Source organism: Cuculus canorus, chromosome 10 (assembly GCF_017976375.1).
Source record: "Cuculus canorus isolate bCucCan1 chromosome 10, bCucCan1.pri, whole genome shotgun sequence".
NCBI classification, from domain to species: domain Eukaryota; kingdom Metazoa; phylum Chordata; class Aves; order Cuculiformes; family Cuculidae; genus Cuculus; species Cuculus canorus.
This window is the reverse complement of record NC_071410.1, coordinates 19,862,137-19,883,256: the sequence shown is the minus strand read 5'-3', so window position 1 is coordinate 19,883,256 and position 21,120 is coordinate 19,862,137. Positions and strand designations below refer to the sequence as shown.

Genomic DNA, 21,120 nt, shown 5'->3' with positions numbered 1-21,120 from the left:
GGGTGCCTGCAGGCACTCGCTGCGCCCTCGCAGGATGTCACCCAGTTCCACCCCCTGCCACGAGCAGGGACACCTCCCACTGGCTCAGGCTGCCCAAGGCCCATCCAACCTGGCCTGGAACACCTCCAGGGTTGAGGCAGCCACAGCTTCCCTGGGCAACCTGGGCCAGGGCCTCACCACTCTCATGGTGAAGAAATTCTTCCTAATGTCCAGTCTAAATCTGCCCCTCTCTAGTTTATACCCGTTCCCCCTCGTCCTATCACAAGCCTTTATGAACAGCCCCTCCCCAGCTTTCATGTAGCCCCTTTCATGTGCTGGAAGGTCGCTATAAGATCTCTGAGCCTTCTCCAGGCTGAACAACCCAACTCTCCCAGCCTGTCCTCATACGGGAGGTGCTCCAGCCCTCAGATCATCTTTGTAGCCTCCTCTGGACCCGATCCAACAGCTCCATATCCTTCTTATGTTGAGGATTTCAGACCTGGACACAGGACTCCAGATGAGGTCTCACAAGAGAGGCAGGCACACCTCCCACCGGATGAGGCTGCCCAAGCCCCATCCAGCCTGGCCTCGAACACCCCCAGGGATGGGGCAGCCCCAGCTCCCTGGACACCCTGTTCCCGCCCCACGAAGACTCGGGACCCTTCCGCCCCGCTCGCTCCTCGCCGTCCCCGCCGCCACTGGGCCGTGCCTCACGTCGCTGCCTCCGCTGCAGCCAATGGGGGCGGCGGCGCGTGGTGATGACGTAAGACGCAATGACGCACGGCTCGGGCGGCGCACGCACCCCCGGTTCTCCAAGATGGCGGCGGCCACCAGCGGCGAGGCGGGGTGCGGCGAGGCGGCGGCGGGCGGGAAGCGCGGCCCTCTCGGCATCCCCGAGGCCGTCTTCGTGGTGAGCGGCGGCGAGGCTGGCAGCGCTGCGAGGCGGCCCGGGGGGGGAGGAGAGCGGGCTGCGCTCCGGACCCCGCCTGGTGGCACCTGCGGCGGGGCCGCGGCCTGGCGAGGGCAGAGCTGGAGGGAGCTGAGGGCCAGAGCGGGGGGCATCTGGGGCCAGAGCGGGGGGGAGCTGAGGGCCAGAGCGGGGGGGGATCTGGCACCAGAGCGGGGGGGAGCTGGGGCCAGAGCGGGGGGGAGCTGGGGGCAGAGCGGGGAGGGAGCAGGGGGCAGAGCGGGGAGGGAGCAGGGGGCAGAGCGGGGGGAGCTGGGGGCAGAGCGGGGGGGAGCTGGGGGCAGAGAAGGGGGGGAACTGGGGGCAGAGTGGAGAGGATCAGGGGGGCAGAACTAGGGAAGCTGGGGGGCAGAGCAGGGGCTGCTGAGGGGCAGAGTGGGGACTGGGAGCCGGGAGCTGTGGTACCCCCTCCCTGCCCGCCCCTGGTTTGTCCTCCCGGCCTGCTGTCCCGGCCTGGGAGACCCCGAAAATGCCAGGAAATCATCTTCCTTAGACTCGTTTTTGAGTTTTAGAAAGCGAGCATCCTTTATCAGGGCTGGTCCACACGAGGGAGTGATCTCCATTATTGTGTGCAGCAAGACAGGAGCTGGGGCAGAATGGATTTCCCACTTACAGGCATATGGATAAATTTTCCCAAAAATCTTGTGCACATTCTATTACTTTCCAAGGGCTAATTTTAATGTTATTATGAACTTGACAAGAGTCAAAACTCCTGCTAATTTCATAGAATTACTAGTTTGGAAAATACCTCTTAGACCATCTAGTCCAACTGTTCCTATCTGCCACTAAACCATGAATTTGGAGCTGGCTTCGGCTCTGCCTGACCTTGCATTTGAGATAGGGAAACACTACAAACAGAGGTGATTATAGAAAGAGACATGTTCAGATCAGATCATACTGAACATAAGACGTTATCTTCTCCAGAAGAACAAAAAGTGTAACAATGTCTGGAAAAACACTTTAAAAAAAGCATCCTATAAAAAAACATATCAGAGGAACTTTTTAACTTTCAAAAAATACAGTTACTTGGATAAAAGCTTAACTCTATCTTAAATCAAAATATTCCACTTCTTGTAATAGTAAGTGCTTCTTGTATTGGGACAGCACTTCTCCTCCCTGCAGTCTGGCCTGTGCCCCAGGCCGGGGCTGCTGCAGCCCTCAGGATTTGCACAGGGTGCATTGCTTCCTTTGGGTCCTGTCCTGGCCGTGTTAAGTATTAGCACACTTCACAGCAAACTCCTGCCACTGTTGTAAGCATTGCCATGTCATTTCCCTGGCCGGCTCACATGCCAGCAAAGAGCGCGTTATGAGTGAAACCCCATGTCACGCAGCCTAAGCTGTGGTTCTTGATTTGTATCCTCCTGCCTGGAGCACAGCCTTGCTGCTGCAATTTCAGCTCAGTGCCCTGCCATGCTCCCAGCACCCTTCCCTGCACCTTCCTCTCTTAATAGAGTTCTTGTCCACTGAGCAGAATCACACTGCGGAAGTACCTGCTGTGGCCAGCTCAGTTTCCTGACATCTTAAAAACCAACAAATGTATGTCTTCTGGGTGAACTTGTTTATCTGACTTTAGAAAAAGTAATTTGCCAAGCATTTAATAATTCTGTTGCTGTTTGAAAAGAAGAATCTGTTGACTTAGAGTGGCGAATGTCAAAATTATCTGTTATTCACTTTCTACTATAAGCCAGCTCTTGGTGTGCCATCTTGATTGCTACTTCGCTTTGTTTCACCACTAAGCATTGATCGGGCTGGCTCTGCCTGGCTGGTGTCATCTTGAAATGTCAGCTGTCTGCCCTGAGTTCTTTGTTTATGGGGCTGCTTTATCACTTAGATTTTCTTGGACTTTGAAAATCTATATTGCTCGGATCTGTCTTAATATCTTCACCAGAGCTGTTTGGGCTGATCAGGTGTGATTGCCCTTATAGAATTAACTTGATGTGACTTGCATTTTCATATTTCTAGGTGTAGTACCTGTATCTCCTGGTGTATTTTGCTAGGGCATAGGTCCTGAACAAATGGGTGCAGTATGTTTGCCTTCAGAGCAGCCAGATCCTACTTTTTCTTTAAGATTCTTTTACCTGTTATTGGGATCTGGCAAATCCTACTGAATGTAAAACCACTGCTGCCTGTAGCTAGCTTCCTTCCACCCCTTTATGTGAGACTTAATGTAGACGCAGGGGAATGGAAATGACCATGGCTTCAGCTGCCCTCCAAGATCTCCATCATTGTAACAGAGGAGAACTTGTCGTCTGTGGTGACTCTTACAGTGGAGATGGCCACCGTGAAAGGGGACAGGAGATAACCAGCCTCAGCGAACACTTTGAGGGTGTCTGTCTTATCCCTGATTTTCATGTTGGTAGCTATCAGTGCAGTTCATGTCTGGGTCCATGTTGTTCCCTCATGTCTGAAGTATCTCACGTGCTGTGCCATGCAACCTGGAAGAGTTCTGAGGGTTCTGGCTTAGCCCCGTGCTTCCGTTCAGTTCTTCATAACCCTGTGTCTGGACCTAAAACCCACTGAAATTTCCTAATTCTCAGTTCTGGGAGGTGCTGTATTCAAATACAGACATCTCTGCGGAAGAGACCCTTGATGGTCATCTTAGAGCACTGACATGCAGATTTTTCTTGTCTGTTCATGCAAACAGATGTTGGCTGTGGCAGAAGTGGGCAGGCAGTGTGTTGGGTGGGTTCTTGCCTTCCTGCTTGTTTCTGTCTTGGGTGATTTACCTGAGCAGAACAGCTTCCACAAGAGGGAGTTTCATTTCAGAACATCCTCAGGCGTTACTTCTACAAGACTTGCCTGAATCTAATCCTTGGGGGTATTTTTTGGTTAAAACGTCTCTATTGGCCCCATCAGAAGTCAGAAACACATCTCATTTTGTTATTGGTGAGGTAGCTTAAGGCATTCCTTGGGCAGATAGTCTGAAATGAGGCCCTTTGATTTCTGCTGCACTACCTGGCTCGTGCTGCCTGCTGAAGTCTGTTGCAGAGTTCATCTTTCTACTGCAGATTTCCTTACTGATGAAGGTAGGAGACCTTTTGCCAGGTTCAGTAATTTCATACTGAGTTTCTTCAGCCAAGAGAGCTTAGGAGTTGTAATGTGGGAAACTGGCTATGTCTGATATTCCTTTAATAATGCATTATAGTCTTTTTCTGATATGAAACTACTGGGACAGAAATATCTAGTTGAAAAGGAGAAGCTGAAGAGGCCTATGGGAGGCTTCCAGCAGATCTTACAGACCTACCTAGACAAATAAGGACAAAATTACCACAGTGGATGAGTGTTGCCATCTTGAGCTGTGCATAGGTAGATGTTGTCAAGGTCAAAACTGCGTGACTAATCTCTGGCGCAGTGTGCCTTTCACGAGGCTGAGAACATTGCTACCAGGCAGGTGAACCCTGGGAGTCTGAAGGAGGCACTTGCAGAGGTCAGCATCCTTGCCTGCTCAGGCCTGTCTTCTCCGGCTGCTTTTCCAGTTGATGGTAGAACTGGCTGGGATTGTTCTCCAGAGGTTTCTGTGGCTTCCTCCTGGCTATACAAGGAGCTTTGGAAGACAAGCTGTTTACTCCCATAAAACTTGTCTGAGCAGATACTACAGTTTTCCCCGCTTTGCCTCTTCCTCTGCCTCAACATGCTTGACCAGGCCGTGATTCTTCTCCTTCATCAGTCTTATCTTGAACAGATCATAATCTGATTAGCCAGAGAAGCATTATCCCTGCTTTACAGATAGAAACCCAAAGTTTAGCTGTGGACTGGGGGTATCTGTCCCTGTTAGGTGTCAGTTGGCATCAGGCAGGACTGAAAGCACTGCTAAGAAGGTCCTAGCAAATATGATGATGGAATAATCCTTTCACCTATCTTGTAGCTCCCTATGAAAAGAATGGGAAGGGAAAATGTGACCAAGAAAGGAAACAAAATGATTTTGTAGTTCACTCCAAAAAAAAGTTTGTTTACACATAGAAGCACCTCCAGATTTGGCTGCAGTAAGATGATAGCATGACTATGCCTAGGATTTCTGTAAAACTCTTCTAACACTGAGGGTTTCTTTCTCCCCTTAAAGGAAGATGTAGATTCTTTTATGAAACAGCCTGGAAATGAGACAGCAGATGTAGTTCTAAAGAAGTTGGATGAGCAGTATCAGAAGTATAAATTTTTGGAACTTAATCTTGCTCAAAAGAAAAGGAGGTAAGTCATAATTTTTGCAGAATTTGGGAATGTTTAGCACAGTTCTATTTAAATATCCCTTGTAGTAAAGCATTGATGTTAGGAGACCTAATATTTGCAGAGCTCTCAGGAAAGGCCAGCTTTTTTTTTCTTTCCTCTTTCTGAGAATTACATGCAAAAGAACTTGCAGTGTTGCTGAATTGTCCTTAGCCTTTAAGACCGCAAAATACAGCTGTAGTCTCTTAATTTTGTCAGCCTAGTGTAAATAAGAGTACATTTTTTGTCAAATGACGACTGTCTCAAGCCTGTAACTTTTGGTTTCGTTATCTCACTTCTCTGCAGTAGCTTTGTCTTAATGTGAGGCTAGCAAGAAGGGATTTTTATAAGCTAAAATGAAAATTTTATGTAGATTAAACCTCTTTCATGGACAGATGTCCCTCATAATTTCCATTTGGAGGCCTGCATTGGCTGTCACCATTCTCTGAGCCTGCTTGTTGCAGTGGAGGGTAGCCTGGAAGGCCAACAGGGACCCCAGCATCTGCTGGGCTGCTGCCATAGCCGTTGAGGAGCGGGGTGCCCTGAACTCCTGAGAAAGCTTTCATTTTAACAGTGTCAAGTCTTATAGCTCTAAACTGTTTGTTAGAATAGTTTGTGGACCTCAGAAGAAACAACACTTGTTTTGTTTTACCTACAGTGGGTTTTGTCTGTATTTCTGCTGAGGTTTCCCTCTCCTCTGGGGAGATGAGAAATATGCAAAAATGCACCAATAAAGCAAACAGGTATCTGTTCCTGTTAATTTGTGTTTGTTGCAGTCTGAGCTGTGTGTATTGCTCTGCTTCAGAAAACCAGTGAGCCTCAGTGTAGTGACAGGAGCAGCTTTTGCTGAGATGCCTTTACATGCTGGATCTTTCAAATCTGCATTTGTAAGCCTGGAAAGCTGTTAGGAGTGACAGGTTTTTAAATGGAGGTTGGACTGTATAATAAAACTGATCACTTGTTTAGGAAACTGTGTGTCTCTGTAAAATAATAAATTATGACTGTTGTTAATTCACAGGCTAAAAAGTCAGATTCCTGAAATTAAACAGACATTAGAAATTTTAAAACACATGCAGAAGAAAAAGGTAAACTATTTTGAATATCTAATGAGTATGAGAAAAGCTAACTACCTTTCCACCCTAACAGAACACATTGCAAGAAATGTTTTGGAGAGCACACTTATTATGCCTTTATAAATAACAGAATTGTTTTTAAAGGTATGTAGTACTTTCTGACAGCTAGTTCAAAGCAAGTTAATGTTCGTGATGCAAACTGCACTTTTAATAGTGTATTGATTGCAGCTAAGCTTTGACTTTGTCTCTGTTCTTTATACAGATTTCTGTATTGTTTTTAAATGTTTCATTCTTAGAGCTCTGACTTGAATGTTGAAGTAAAATTAAGTAACTTCCACCACAGTTAATACTGTATCAATGACAAAAAGCAGAAAAATGTGCTCTTTACTCTAAGTTTTATGTCTTTGGCACAAGTTTCCAGTGAAAATAGCAATTCTAAGTTTTATCGTTTGCCTTAAGGACTCCACAAATCCAATGGAAACCAGATTTTTATTGGCAGATAATCTCTACTGCACAGCTTCAGTTCCTCCTACAGATAAAGTTTGTTTGTGGTTGGGGGTAAGTAAAACGGACCTTTCTCTGAAACTGTTTAAATAGCTTGTAAAAGGCTTTTGAAAGACAGTGTTTGTTGCTGTCTCAGCTGTACTTCTAGTGGCCAAGGGCATAATTCTGTTTGAGGTGTGCCCTGCCAGTGGTAAAACGCAGGCAAACCTAATGAGACACTTCCAGCGCATTAGTGAAGGTCCCATGTTCAATTTTATTTGGTGCCTGAACAATAAGACTTCAGAAAACTGCAATTTTGCTGGATTGTTCTTTCTAATAAGCATATTCATGAATGTTTTCCTTATAGTTTCTGTCACTTTATGGTTCAGATTACCACCCAGCATTGCCTGGGATTGGAATGTGCCCAGCAAAATAACATAGTTTGGCAACTAGCTTCTCATCTTCTCTATTACTTATATTTAGTATCTCACTTTTCATTTTGATGCATGTTTTTAGGGAAAGATGGGGTTTCTGTTACTTGCAGGTACCTGCCAGCATTTAGAGTAGAATTTTTGCTAAAGACTGGTGGGATCAGAGTTCAAACCACAGATTTCTAAGTACTTAAGCAATATCAAGTTGGGATATTTCGTGTTCAGAGGCTTCCTTATATGTGGAGATAAACTGCTAGTGTTTAGAGACTTCTAAATCTTCGATGTTCCCAAATCCCTGTGTTGGCTGCCAAACAAACCTAAACTTGGTTAGGACAGAAACATTGTTGACACATGCAGCATCTGGGTGGATCGGGCAGGTTACTCCCAACCTTTCCCACTTATATTCTATCATTAAAAGAGAAGATTTGTCTGATGCCTGTTGTTTCCAGGAGACTGTCTTCAGAGTTCACAAACATTGACTTTCTGGAGAATCCCAGGTTTATTCCATAACAGAATGTCAGAGAAAGTTCAACCTATTGGTGCTTCATACAGAAAAGCTCTAATGCAATGCCACAAGTAGTTTATTGCATTTAGGTGTTCTGGGCCTTCTGCCTTGATCTTCCTTGTTGCTTGCAGTCTCCCTGCTGGGCTGTGCATATTACTGCTGTTGGGGAAACAATGTCTTCCAGCTGTTTTAGAAGAGAAATGGCTAATCCCACCCTTGCAGCTCTGTAGCATTCCCTGGGATCCTGTCTACTTAGCAGTATGTGGCTCTGCTCAGTGCACACCTCTCGAATGGCCCAAAGCTTCATTGGTGCATCACCACTTGTTCCTGTTCTTTTATCTCTTCATGCGGTAGCTCCTTACTGAAATAAAGGTTTCTAGATTAAAAATCACCACAGTGTAGGACAGGGCTTTGAGATGTGTTGTATCTTTATTTATATATATAGTATTTACCTGTGATACTTCTTGTTAACGACCAGTGCCATGAGGCTCTTTGTCAGTGTTCCACATGGACATCTGAGGTTAATCTTGAATGCAACAAAAACTATTTCTAGAGTTGTGCAGCGCTTGAGAGGTGCTGCTAAGAAACAGGAAGTCTCTCTTTCCAAATCTGGTGAAGGTGAGACACTGATACTGCAGTCCACGGGGAGGGAAAAACCTTATTGCTCAGCTATAGGAAGAGAACCTTTTTTAAGTCACTAGATCAGTTCCTGAAGTGGGGGAGGCTTCGGGTGGGTTCTGGCGTTGCTCGTCCTAAACCTTTTTGTCATGGCCTGGCAGGACAGCCTTTTGCTAATGCGATAAGTTGTAAGTAGCAGCCTGAAATAAGCTTCCTGTGGCTTATTTGCAATGCAAGAGTAAAAGGTTTTTCACTTCCTTTTTCAGGCCAATGTGATGCTTGAATATGATATTGATGAAGCTCAGGCTCTGTTAGAGAAGAATTTGTCAACAGCCACAAGGAACCTTGATCTTCTAGAGGAAGACCTGGATTTTCTTAGAGATCAGTTCACCACTACAGAAGTCAGTATCCTTTTTTCATTATTTGCAGGGGAAGAAGGTTGTGTGAAATCTCAGGTACAGGTAATTTCCCATTTCCTGACATGTTTGTATCTTAGGCTGGCTGCACTCTAGGAGCTTAACCCGTTCTCCCAGTGGCACGGGATCTTGTGTTTCCGGCACCGAGCTGAAAGGGACTGGGTTACATCCAGCAAAGTCTGGGTTTGTGATTGGGTCTGTGAAACCTCCCATGGTGGCTGCAGAGCTAGACTGGGAGCGAGCTGGGAGTGAGGGTTGGGGCTGTGGACTGATGTCCAGGAGGCCATTCCAAAGCAAAGTGACACTTCCTTCCTCTCTAGAGTGAACGTTGTTCTTCAGGCTATTGCTAATCCCATTCAGTTCAGCTGCCACTGCAGTGTTCCCCAAGCAACACAAGCCCTGCACAGCCAGCTTGGCGCTACCTCAGGCATCACATGGCCGTTTCATGTCTTTATACTGTCATGAACCACCTCCAGGGGTGAGGACGTTCACACTTTCTACTTACAAACTATTTTAATGATGATGATGGTAGCCATCAAGTGAAGCATTAGATTTAGTAAATGAAGGCACAGCTGCTTGGTTTTCCAAGTTGATACTTAAGGTATCTTAGTGCTGCAGGAAGCTAGGGATGCCTGAAACAGGCAAATACATTAGATACAGGCAGGTTGACTGGAATCAGAGCTGTAAGTAAAACTAAAAGTGTGTTTCACTGTAATGTCTTTTTGGAGGTTTCTAAGTACCTGGTATTAATGCTGCAGCTAGTTAGCAGCGTTCCTCTGTGCTGAGGCTTTGCACTAAGTCACCTCTTTCATTAAATGCTTTCTGTACCGACTGTTGCAAGTAAGTGAAGTGTAGCCAACTGTGTAACCTGCTTTTCTTTCTTTTTATCCCTTTCTGAATGCATGATCTATTTCCTTAATTGCACACCCTCAGATATGGCTAGAGTTTATAATTGGGATGTAAAGAGAAGAAACAAGCAAGACCCTTCCAAAAACAAAGCATAGTTTTGCCAAGTTTAAATGTGGTTTCAATTTCCAAATATTTTTTATTTAAACACCCCCAAGTTCATTCTTAAGGGGCTGAGTTACTTTAAGCATTTCAGTAAATGGTAAAATATATAAAAACTAATGGTGAGCACCATTTTATTTATTTGTAAACTCAAAATTTGGTTTCATGCATGCTTCATGAAATGAATTCTTTGAAAAGGCACCACACAGTCCAGCAGAGGACATAGTATTTTGATCAGACCGGTCTGTCATAAACAAATTTCTACATGAAAGCTTGTGTGAAAAGTTGAGGGGCATGTGTGAAATGAAGTCTCTCGTGTTAGCAGGGTAAGGTGATGCAGGGGCTTGCTTCTTCGTCTCTGTGTACAGCTGATGGAGTCCACTTGGGCTGGGAAGACACACAGCTGTAATGATCTGCGAGACGCAAAATACAGTGAAGTCTTGGATTTTGTTTCAGTCAGTTAATTGGCAGCATTGATCTGCAAGCATTCCTGGATATCCGCTTTGGATACACTCGTTTTTAACAGTGAGTGGTTAGTCAGCTGCCTGCTACTGAACTCTCAGCACTTGAAATAACAACAGTTTGTGACTTGTCTTCAGAGAGGAGTGGTAAAGGGAGTAAACAGCACAAGCTATGTCACGGCTGCAGATGATCTCACCCCGTTCTTTCATACATGTGCACACACTGCTTATTTTTGCAAATGGGTGGAACAAGGACACCGAAACACCAACAGCCTGTAAACAAGAAGCCCCTATTTACGATCCCTTAGAGAAGATGTTCAGTTCAAATGTCTTAACGCGCTCAGCCTCCCGGGCGGGGAAACCTGTATTAGCTGGGGACGGATTACTGACACATGGCTCCCGGGGTTAACACTTGGAACCTTTGTTTTGGTTCTTATGAAGCCTTGCAAGATTGTTGCCTTTTACCTCTGCAGTTTCTTTCTCAAATGAAATGCTCAGTGGTGATGTCAGTGGCTAAAAATATTCACATTCGGTGACTGAGAATACAGGTTTCACTGCAAAACAAATGCAAATGTTAACTGTTTGATCTTCATGTAAGAAACAATATACCTGTAAATTTTTTTGTACTTTTATTTCATGATATTAAAATAGTTAAACTAAACAGTTGTGGCAAACCGCACCTGGTTTTGTGCACCTTTCTTTGTGCGAGGTCTTTTCTAATGTTTCTAATGAGGGTGAAAATATTAAGTTGAAGCAGCAGACGGGAAGTGTGGCTGCTGAACACCAGCCAGAATGAAGCGGGGAGTGTGAGCCAGTGCCTGTGAATTTGAACACAAGCAACTGATGAGACAGCACTGTGGCTGTCTAAGGGTAAGAGCTGCTGGGATAAAACAGACCAACCCTTCCTACCCGTCACAACTAAGAACCTGGGCCTGGCTCATCCATGTCTTTCCTGCAGGGCGGTGGTGTTTGTTCCAGTGTCTCTGGCTGTAGCAGAGAAACGTTTGGATCTCTTGGATTATTTGATGAGCAAGTATCTGCCCACTGTTACACTAGGCCAAGCGTGGGGTTGCTCAGGCTGCTTCTCGCCTTTCTAAGAGCATCAGCACTGAGAGGGAAGGCAGCTGCACACACATCCTGATTTCTTCTGCAGTTTTCTCTTCAGTCTGGATTAATGAGATCCCAGCAGGCTCAAGCGCACTCCCTCCACCCTGTCGGGTCCAAAGGCAGCAATCGCCTGCCTTTGTTGTGCACAATGAAATGACGAGTTAGCATTTCAGCACGAGCAAAATGAGGACTGTGTGCAATGGCCAGTGACCTAATGCTGGGTACCGGGGCGGGTGACAGCATTCCAGCTGGAACAGCGCAGTAGGTTCCAAAGGTATCCGGCTTCGGGGGATGGGAGATGGCTGTGGCCATCCTAACTCTGGGCTTGGGGGTGTGTTTGCTTGTTTGACACAAACTAAATAAAACCAAACCAAAACTCATAGACAAGCACTTGGCTTCCCTGTGACTGATGCTTGAGTGGTAGTGTCTGACCTTTGCCGTTGGGTCTTTGTGACTCAGAAGCGCAGAGGGTCAGTTTGCAGCAGTTTGTAGCTGCCGTGCTGCTGGCCCAGCCTGCTGCGGAGCAAGGCCGCCCAGAGGGGCTGCGGCTGGCTTTGGCTGCTGCTGCAGGGAGGGCTTGGCTTGGATTGTTTTGTTAGTCTGTTCTGCCCCTTCTTTCTCAACGAGGCAGCTGGTTGGAAGATCTAAGCAGTGCGTGTGCAGAGAACACTATAGCGGGTGCTGTTGCAGGGCGCCTGTTTATTGCTGGGTCCAGGTCAGGCTCTCAGTCACGGCTCGGGTATAGAGGTGGTGCAGATAAGAGGCTGCTTACTGATAAAGAATGGAGAGGGGAAGGAAAATAAAAAGCCACCAGAGTTTCTTGACAAGTTTTGAATTTCACATTATCACATAGGAACCGTTTTGCTAAATACAAGCATATTTCCAGTCACGTACAGACAGCTAAATACAGCATTATTTTCACAGTTCGTTACAGTGCATAACAGAAAGCGAGGAAAGTGTATAGTATGCCTTTATTCTGGAGGTTCTGAGCAGTTCAGTCTAACATGCAGATTGTTTTTAACATGTGGGAGAGACCACAGAAAGTTAGCTTTTTCTTTTCTTTTTTTTTTTTTTTGTTCTAGAGTAAAAGAGCTCCTGACCTTGGTTCTGTGAAAGGAATCACCTTCCCGCATCTCTAAATCCCTCTCACACTAGAAGTCAAAGCATTAAAACCAGTTGTTAGAAAAGAATTCTTAGCATATCCTATGAGTTCTTCATCTTAGAAAAAACATTCCAAATTTTGTACAGCTGAATCTACATTTCCTATAGTTTAATAAGCTGTCTAGAAAATGCAAGGAATTAGAAAAAGATGTATATAACGATTTCTCTATCATTTAATATAACCATTTATTACCTCTAAGTAGTTAAGACATTTTCTTCTGTACTGTTCGTCTTTAGAAGTATGACACTTGTATTTTTAAATTGCAGATCTATTCTGAAGGCCTGAATGCACACGCTTAGTTAGGCTGTCTGGACTTTCTCTCTGGGAGCAGTAACAGGGAATGTCCAATGCTCATTAAATAAAATATTGGTTGTGTGGTGAAAAGTGATCTTTCCCCTGCTGGCCAGGTTCCTGCACAGAGAATTACTGAATTTTACTCTTGCTAAACCACCATTTGCCCCCAGGGACAGCTGCCACCCTCAGCCGGGCAACTCAAGGCACACCTCATGGCTGCATGACCCTGACAGACCAAAGCAGTGGCTGGCTGGGCTTCCCACGCTAGAAATGAAGAACCTGACCCTTTTGTACTTGTTTGTCCTTGCCTTTGTGAAAATATGACTAACAGACCTGGTCCGAGTAAGCCTTATGCGCTCCATTGGCGTCAGCCCATGAGAGCCCACGGCAGCCTCCCTGCATCCATCTTCTCCAGCTTCGCTTACCTAGAAAGAGACTTCGTAGAGGGATATTGTTTTATAAATCTTCAGGGCACTCAACAGCCACCGAATCCCCTTGAGCTCTAGCACAAGGGTTTAGTAGCTTTACACCTATTCCAGAGCGCTCCGGGGTTGGCAGAGGCGAGAGCACTGACCACCGCCACTCCTCCCTTCCTCTTATTTGCTACCAGCGCCCTCCCAGCTGGTGCAGTGCTCCCCTGCGCAGCCCAGGAACTGAAACTGTTCCTACAACACTGACAATAAAAATGTCCATTTTCAGGGGTTTGGTTGTTGGGTTGGGTTTTTTTAACATGGAAACCACAGGGGTATTTTTTATTTCATACAGCTGCAAACTGTGAGTGGGTTTAAAGGACAAAACAGTTGAACTCAACAGCAATCAAGACCCACACTTTCATGGATGGGGTAGCTGAAAAAGCTGCAACAGGTATTTCCTTCTCCTCTACTTTGAGGCCTAAAATCAAACACTAGATGCTGCCTGCATTTTTTACCTAGTCTCTCCCTCCTGCCCATTGGCAATTTGGTATATAAAGTTTGCAAACTTGAGGGAAAAAAAAGGGTCACTGTAGTTTTTGTTGTTCGCCTGTCTTTATTAGATTTGAACTTCCCTACTTTGCTACAGAAGCACCTGCCGCACCTCAAAAGCTGAAGCTGAAAGTCAGAGGAAGCAAAGCTCAAGTGGTGAATGGCATTCCCAGGAAACATCCACCTCCACAGAGCTTTTGTAACACAGCTGCCATCACATGATGGCCAACCTGAGATGGATCCTCCTTTGTCTAATTAAGCATGAAGAAAAACAAACGTTACTCTTGAGCTCATCTTGAGGCTTTCCCTTCGCCCCTGCTCAGACCCTCCTGTTGTGTGTTCCTCCTTCCCAGTGCTGCCTCTTCCAGAGATGCCAAGAAAGAAAATGACACTTGAACAGCAGAAAGTACCGATGGAAGCTGTTGCTTTCCATGCTATTTAACTTCTGTAAAAGCAAATCTCACCTTTTAGGATGTCTGATGCACCTGAGTTAAGCTTTTCAAGTTTTTTATTTTGTTGGGTTTGGGTTTTCCACCCCTCTTCCTTTCCATTTGTCCTGGTCACCTGGCTGCTAAGACACCCAAAAGGCCAGCACAGTGCTGTTGGCAAGACAGGAACGTTGGTGTGTCCTACCTGGCTGCAACACCCCTGCCTTGAGACATGAGGACATGGTTCCCTGTTTATGCTCTTGATCACTTAATTCTGCTGGAAAGCCCTGAACTCAGGGCAGTTTTGAGGTACTCACCTAGGCAGTAAATGCGTAAAAATGCATTGAATAATTACTACTGGAGCAGGAGCTGTCACTTTGAATCCCAGTTCAGCACAGCAAGAAAAGCACTGTTGGGGACGGGGGGGGGGGCGCAATAATTTAAATTTTAATTACCAGACAAATAAATAACTACTATTTTCCTCTTTAAATGCCGTGGAACATTCTTTGCTATCGAACTAGGTTCAAGAAAATAAGGAAGAAAATTCAGAACAGTGCATACCACGTCAGTAAACTCCCTTTGGAGTTGGCCTTATGAGACAATGGTATCTGAGCTGCCTTTACACCCTCCTGGTAATAAATAGCTGATGCAAACGAAGATGCCCTCTTTCTTTCTCTCTCTCTCTGCCCATTTTTCATGCTACTGAAATATCCACACTCAGGCTTCAATACCCAGCATGGAGGTCTGGATTTACTGGAAAGAGGACATGTACAGTGCTGGCATGTGCCAGCCCATTCAGCCCCCTATATACTCCCTCCTGTCTCCTGCAGCCCCTCATTTCTGCTTCCTGCCTCCTTACAACATCTACATGCACCCTCACTCACTCTCCGTTAGATTTGTAGCCCCCACTTCTCAGAACATTTCTTTCTGGGGTCTGTTCTGGTGTCCAAAACAATGTGGGAGGCTGTTCACAATGGGAGCGTTTGCTCTCCGTTCTGTCACACTGAGTTCACTTAGTAAAGTATGTTTGGTTAGTAGAGTTCATCACCACTTGCCTCACTAGAAGAGCTCAGCACAAGCATCGCCTATCTGATTTCACCACTTCTTCTGAAGAGTGCACTACGTTTGGGACAAACCCACTCTTTACTCCTTCCCATCCCTCCTGGATTGAAATGTCCCCCCTTTTAACAAGCTCATATATATCTCGAGTCAGGTCAGTGAAGGCCTTCTCCACGTTAATGGCATCCCGAGCCGAGGTCTCAATGTACTTCATACCATATGCAGCGGCCAGTTTCTCAGCCTCGTGCCTGGTGACTTGCCGCTGCGTGTCAAGGTCACACTTGTGACCTACCAAAACAAAGACGATCTGGTATGGCTGGACATGCACCTTGGTTTCTTCTAGCCACTCGTGGACATTCTGAAAGGACCTGCGGTTTGTAATGTCAAAGAGGAGGAGTCCGCCAACTGAGTTCCTGTAGTAGGCTCTGGTGATGGACCTGGAAACAAATGAGCCACAACAAAAGTAAAAGTTAGAGCTGTTTGGGAACACAGGCAGAACGACTTTCAAGCAGGGTTTTGTTTGTTACTCCTTATCTTTTTTTCTTAAGCCAGATGTGCCCTTCTGTACCTCTTGAAGACACGGAACCAGCCCCACCCTGTCAACCGGACAGAACACAGGGCAGAGAAGGCCATTCAGGTAATGTCATAACACCTTTGGCTTGTGCTTGGTAGAGCTCATCAGTCAAAAAGATGACTAATCTTGGCTTAAGGACTTCATCCTTGGGTAACTAACTGCCCCACCAATTTATTACAGCTCTGTTTAAAATCCCACCACCATCTTTGGTCTCTGTTCTCTATTACAGGTTTCTTCATGCCATTGGCTCTTAGCCTCAAGCCCCATCCTTAAACATGTAAGTTCTCTGAACAACTTGTATAACCCGTTGGTGTAGAAGCACCGTGTCCTGGTTTCAGCTGGGATAGAGGTAGTTTTCTTCCTAGCAGTTGGTATGGTTCTGTGTTTTGGAATTAGTATGAGAATAATGTTGACAACATACTGATGTTTTATTTGTTGCTAAGTAAATGCTAAGTCAAGGACTTTTCAGCTTCTCCTGCTCTGTCAGCAACAAGGCTGGGGGTTCACAAGAAGCTGGGAGAGGACACAGCCAGGACAGCTGACCCTGACTGTCCCAAGGGATATCCCACACCATACTACGTCTGCTCAGCATAAAAAGCTGGGGGAAGTTGGCCAGGGGTGGGCATTGCTGCTTGGCGATAGGCTGGGCATTGGTCAGCGGACGATGAGCAATTGCACGGTGCATCACGTGCTTTGTATATTCCTTTACCATCATCATTATTATTATTCTCTTTTCCTTTGCTGTCCTAATAAACTGTCTTTATCTCAACCTAGGAGAGTTGTTTCTGATTCTCTTCCCCATCCTGCTGGAGGTGGCGTGGGAGTGAGTGGCTGAGTAGCACTGAGTTGCCCTGGGGTTAAACCACAACACACTGTAACAAATCAAAGTATTTATCCCAAACAGAACACCCACTCTCTGATAGACTCATAAAAGAAATCTACCGAATTGAAAGGCAGGATGTAGCATTGTAAGCTCCTCTGCACACACCCAGGGCCTTGGCACAGGGACATCCACCAACCCCAGCGCTTTCTCCCACTACACCACTGGTCAAAATGACGGCACACACCTCTACAGCTCACACATTAATGGAAGCAGACGGGGAATCAGCTGCTTCCTCGGGGAATCTGCATTACTGTTGGTCTTGCTCCTGCCAAATACCAACAACATTAAACAGTAACTAAAAAGACTCCCAAACCATGGGCTGTGAAATGGAGTGTAACTTCCCCAACTCTTCTGAGCAAGGGCAGACTTCAACACTGCCAGAAGCAGCAAATGAAATCAGCTAACACAGGGCAAAGGAGCGAACCTGAGACCTCTAGGCTGAGCAGAGCCACAGCCAATGACTACTACAGGTGGAAACACCAAGAAACTGTAAAGCTGTGGTGCTTCTCCAAAGTCATGGATTCATCCTGAATCCAGAAGCAATGATTGATTTCTGGCCCTTGAGCAATTCAAACTGGGGCCTGAACTTTCTTTGCCAGAAAGATGTAAGCACTGCTGCATTTTCACCTTGGGGTAAGTCAGGTTTTGGACATACAAGACAGTTGTGAGGGGTTATTTGGTCCTGTAATGTGCATATCTAGTGAAACTGCCCCAAGAAAGGATGAAATGGAGGTCTTAAGGATTGCTTTTCCAACAGACATGCAGTGATGGGTGAAAATCCACAGCCAAAACTGAAGAAAGCCAGAAAAGGGGGGAAAAAAGATAGTTGGCTGCGTTTGGATAATTTCTCCTCTCCCAATTATCTGGCTGAGGAACAACAGTAGCTCTGCACATTTGGCATTAAGGGAATTAGAGCTGCCTTTTGCTCTCTAGCCAGCTGCAAGCAGATATTGGCGCTTTGCATTCACCCCCACGCTGTCACAAGCATTTCTGCATCTCCCTTGTGCTCAGCACATCAGCCCTGGCTCTGCTTGCCAACATCAACAATGCCTCAGGTACTTCTGAAAGACATGACAGGATCTAATCTGAACGCTGCTTTGAGGTAAAACTAGGTGAAGGTCTCAGTGCCTTTCCTTAAAGCCTTTTCTGCAGACTGTTCTCCTTACTGACCCACAAGAAGCAGACTATATTGCCTTCACACTGTACCCAACTCCCAACTCCCTTCCAGGACTCCTCCTTTCCCTCCTCCTGCCATGCTCTCACATGTTCTTGCAGCACAGTATGGGGATCTTCACCTATTTTGGCCAAGTCCTAACATAAAAGTGATGCCTTGGCGTGGGAACCCTCCCCTGCTCGGTACCCATAGTGAGACCTCTTGCACCCAGGGCCCACAGCCGTTTGTTTGAGGGAGAGCTGCTGGCTGGAAGGAAACAGCTCTTCTGTAGGTGGTAGTACACAGTTCCAGGGAGCGAGGGCTGCACATGCCTTTGCTTTTGTTAGCATTACACAACAATGTGTTTCAAACAAGGAAATCTCAGTATCTGAGCAACCAGAGATGAGCAAAACCTGATGGATCTGGGAAGAATCAGATCCTGCTCGTCCACATCTCCAAAGCAGCCTCAAAGCTGCCCCAGGCAGCATGATTTAGGGCTTCATCTGGCAAAACAGAATGGCACATGCTTAGCTGTAATCGAAGCCTTGACTGCAGTGAAATTGCTTCTAATTTATGGAGCAAGAGAGCTCACGACAGGGGTCAGGAAGAGCAGAAGTGTAGCACAGCTGCAGACCAGAGAATGTCAATGAGGTGTCTTCAAAATAACTACAGTGGTTTCTTCCTTGTGGGGCAGGTGTTAAACTATGCAAAGCAGACTGGATATGCTCAAAGCAGAGAACTCGGCGAAAAAGCAGAGCTCATCCCCCCTAGTTCCCTTCTGAAATTCCCTGTGCCCTGACAAAAAAGTTTAAGGGTTCTGGAGAGCATCTGTGCCATTGCGTCTCCTGCCTATGCCCACAAGTCTGAGAGGCTTCAGCTTACTCCAGTAACAGCTACATCTTGCCTTTTGCCAAGAAAAATAGTTGCAGGAGGAGCCCAAGAGGTGCTGTCTTTAAGGGGCACAATTCGTCAGGGGGCTAATGGTGAATTGACAGGGATAAACACAAAACATGTTTTGCCTAATTTTTTTTTGATATTTCAGAGTGCATCATAAATGTACCCCGGTTTGCTCAGTTCCCTCTAGTTTTTCACCTTGGGAATTTAAGTCTGTGCTTTGGCAAGGGCGTTTCAAAGTTGCATGATGTGGGGGTTTTATGTCACTCCCTGTTCCTGCCCCTTACACTCTTCCTGCCTTGGAACGCTGCTGCCCATCGCAGCGGCGCAGCTTGCCCTTGCGCTGAAGGTCGCCCACTCATCACGCTTACAACCTGAGCGCCTGGCCGGGTCAACGACCAGCACGACGGGTAAGCAGCCTCCAGGGCCCCAAACTTTCTCATGTGCAAAAGAAAGGAAATTGAAGCGTTCCAACAGCTTCTGTTCTTCACAGCAAAGGCAGAAGCAGGTGATGGCACCCAGGCGGGTTTTCTACAGACCTGAGCCTGAGATCCAAAGCTGGAAGCTGATGCAACTGCAAGCTAAAGCACCTCCTCTCTCAGCAGAATAAAGCACCAGCTCCTCGCCCTGAAAGGCTGCAAGGCAGCAGAAGAAAGAACGGTCAGTGGATAAAGACCAGTTCCTGCACAACTAGGGCAGATGCCAGCACCACAGATACCAACGGAGGTGGTGAGAGGGGTGGGGTAGGGGTGGTTTCATCTATCAAATGATACCAAAACACTCCTCAGGTGAGTCACTGCAGCACCGAAGTAGAAGCTATGTGAAGCTGCACGGAGATGTGGAGCTGGGAAAGTGCTCCCAGAGGGAGCTGGATGAAAGAACGGACAAGGGTTAAAGATGCATGAAAAAACGTACACAAACAGGGGGCAGGGAGCCGAGCGCACACTCCCACCCTTTCCAAATGAGCACTGTCTGAGCAGCACGCATTCCCACGACCACACCAGCCTGCGGTTTAGATGGGGCTGAGCTTGCTTCAACCACACAACTGCTGTTTTTACCATACAGTTCTGCGGGAAACTCTTGGTATCACCCCACATACCGCCTTTTTTTCCCCCTCGAGTCTTTGTTACTATTGCTTAACCTGAAACTGTTTGTGCGCACGCAGCACTCGGCCTGACACGCTCCAGCGGGCACCTGCACAGCCACATTCGAGGATTCATCCTGGCCTTTCTCTATCCTATGGACAGTGGATCTCTGCTGTCGCTGCAGAGAACCACACCACATATTCCATGGCACTCCGCGAGCCTCCAGGAGCGCTCAGCTATGAAACATCCTGGTTACTGCCTCTTTGCACCAGGGGGGTGCTGCATCCTCTGATGCACAGCTCCTCCCTGCCGGTAAACATCCCCAAAGCCCAGCGCTGCGCTTGGGCTCCATCCTGCTCCCCAGCAGCACAGTCGCTCCTCTACATCGCCATAGAATGGTGATGTAGATTAAAGACCAGTTCCAACTCCCTGCCACGGGCAGAGCCACCTCCCAAGCATCCTGGACATCCTGCACATGGATGGGACCGCGGAATGGTTTGGGTCGGAAGCGACCTTAAAGATGATCCAGTTCCAACCCTTCCACCGGATCAGGCTGCCCAAGGCCCATCCAGCCCGGCCTGGAACACCTCCAGGGATGGAGCAGCCACAACTTCCCTGGGCAACCTGGGCCAGGGCCTTCCCGTGAAGAATTTCTTCCCCATCCGGACCTTTCCCCGCCCCGTCCAAGGCCTCCGCCGGCCCGGTCCCAGGCTCCAAGGGATGCTCGAGCCGGGGCACCGGGGGCTCTCACCGAAACCGCTCCTGCCCGGCCGTGTCCCAGATCTGCAGCTTGATCCTCTTGCCCGGCTCGATCTCCACCAGCCTGGAGAAGAAATCCACGCCCACCGTGGGGTCGGAGATCTGGGCGAAGCGCCCCTCGGTGAAGCGGCGGATGAGGCAGGACTTGCCCACGGTGGAGTCGCCGATGACGATGAGGCGGAACTGGTACAGCCAGATGGCCTCCATCCTGCCGCCTCAGCGCCCGCCCATCCCCGGGGGCTCCGCGCGGCCCCCGCGCCGCCCTCACCGCATCCCGCACCGGGGCCGCCCTGCAGCGCTGCGGGGCGCAGGCGGAGCTGCGGCCGCGGCGCGGAACGGAGCCGCTGGCGAAGGCGGGGCGGAGCTGCAGCCGCTGTCGGAGCCGAGGTGCGGAGCCGCCGCAGGGGCCGCAGCCCGGGTGCGGGATGGAGGCGCAGCCGCTGTAGCGGCCGGAATGCGGGGCGGAGCTGGAGCGGCAGCCGCGGTCGGAGCCGGGGTGCGGGGCGGAGCCGCTGCAGGGGCCGCGGCCGCGCTGCGAAACGGAGGCGCTGTCGGAGCCGGGGTGCGGGATGGAGCCGCGGCCGCTGTCGGAGCCGATGTGCGGACCTGCAGCCGCTGT

General features: G+C 47.7%; 2 protein-coding genes across 2 annotated transcripts; one reads left to right on the top strand and one right to left on the bottom strand.

Annotated features, from left to right (window-relative positions):
• Positions 1 to 756: 756 nt before the first annotated feature.
• On the top strand, positions 757 to 14,829 carry VBP1 (VHL binding protein 1). Its single transcript, XM_054075374.1, has 6 exons — positions 757 to 889; positions 5,007 to 5,131; positions 6,165 to 6,231; positions 6,679 to 6,777; positions 8,523 to 8,661; positions 9,606 to 14,829. Exons 1-6 carry the CDS (start codon positions 797 to 799, stop codon positions 9,674 to 9,676), a joined length of 594 nt encoding a protein of 197 aa, XP_053931349.1. The 5' UTR covers positions 757 to 796; the 3' UTR covers positions 9,677 to 14,829.
• Positions 14,769 to 20,916, bottom strand: LOC104060502 (ras-related protein Rab-39B). Its single transcript, XM_009562304.2, has 2 exons — positions 20,494 to 20,916; positions 14,769 to 15,590 (listed from the first exon to the last, which is right to left on the bottom strand). The coding sequence occupies exons 1-2, from the start codon at positions 20,706 to 20,708 to the stop codon at positions 15,164 to 15,166; spliced, it is 642 nt and encodes a 213-aa protein (XP_009560599.1). The 5' UTR covers positions 20,709 to 20,916; the 3' UTR covers positions 14,769 to 15,163.
• Between the last annotated feature and the right edge of the window lie 204 nt (positions 20,917 to 21,120).

Bases quoted from the DNA above. Each gene is read 5' to 3' on its own strand.
- LOC104060502 (XM_009562304.2), bottom strand. From the start codon at position 20,708: ATGGAGGCCATCTGGCTGTACCAGTTCCGCCTCATCGTCATCGGCGAC. The intron at 15,591-20,493 runs GTGAGAGCCCCC...ATTTGTTTCCAG, and splicing joins GCCGGGCAGGAGCGGTTTCG to GTCCATCACCAGAGCCTACT.
- VBP1 (XM_054075374.1), top strand. From the start codon at position 797: ATGGCGGCGGCCACCAGCGGCGAGGCGGGGTGCGGCGAGGCGGCGGCG. The intron at 890-5,006 runs GTGAGCGGCGGC...CTCCCCTTAAAG, and splicing joins TCCCCGAGGCCGTCTTCGTG to GAAGATGTAGATTCTTTTAT. The intron at 6,778-8,522 runs GTAAGTAAAACG...TTCCTTTTTCAG, and splicing joins AAGTTTGTTTGTGGTTGGGG to GCCAATGTGATGCTTGAATA.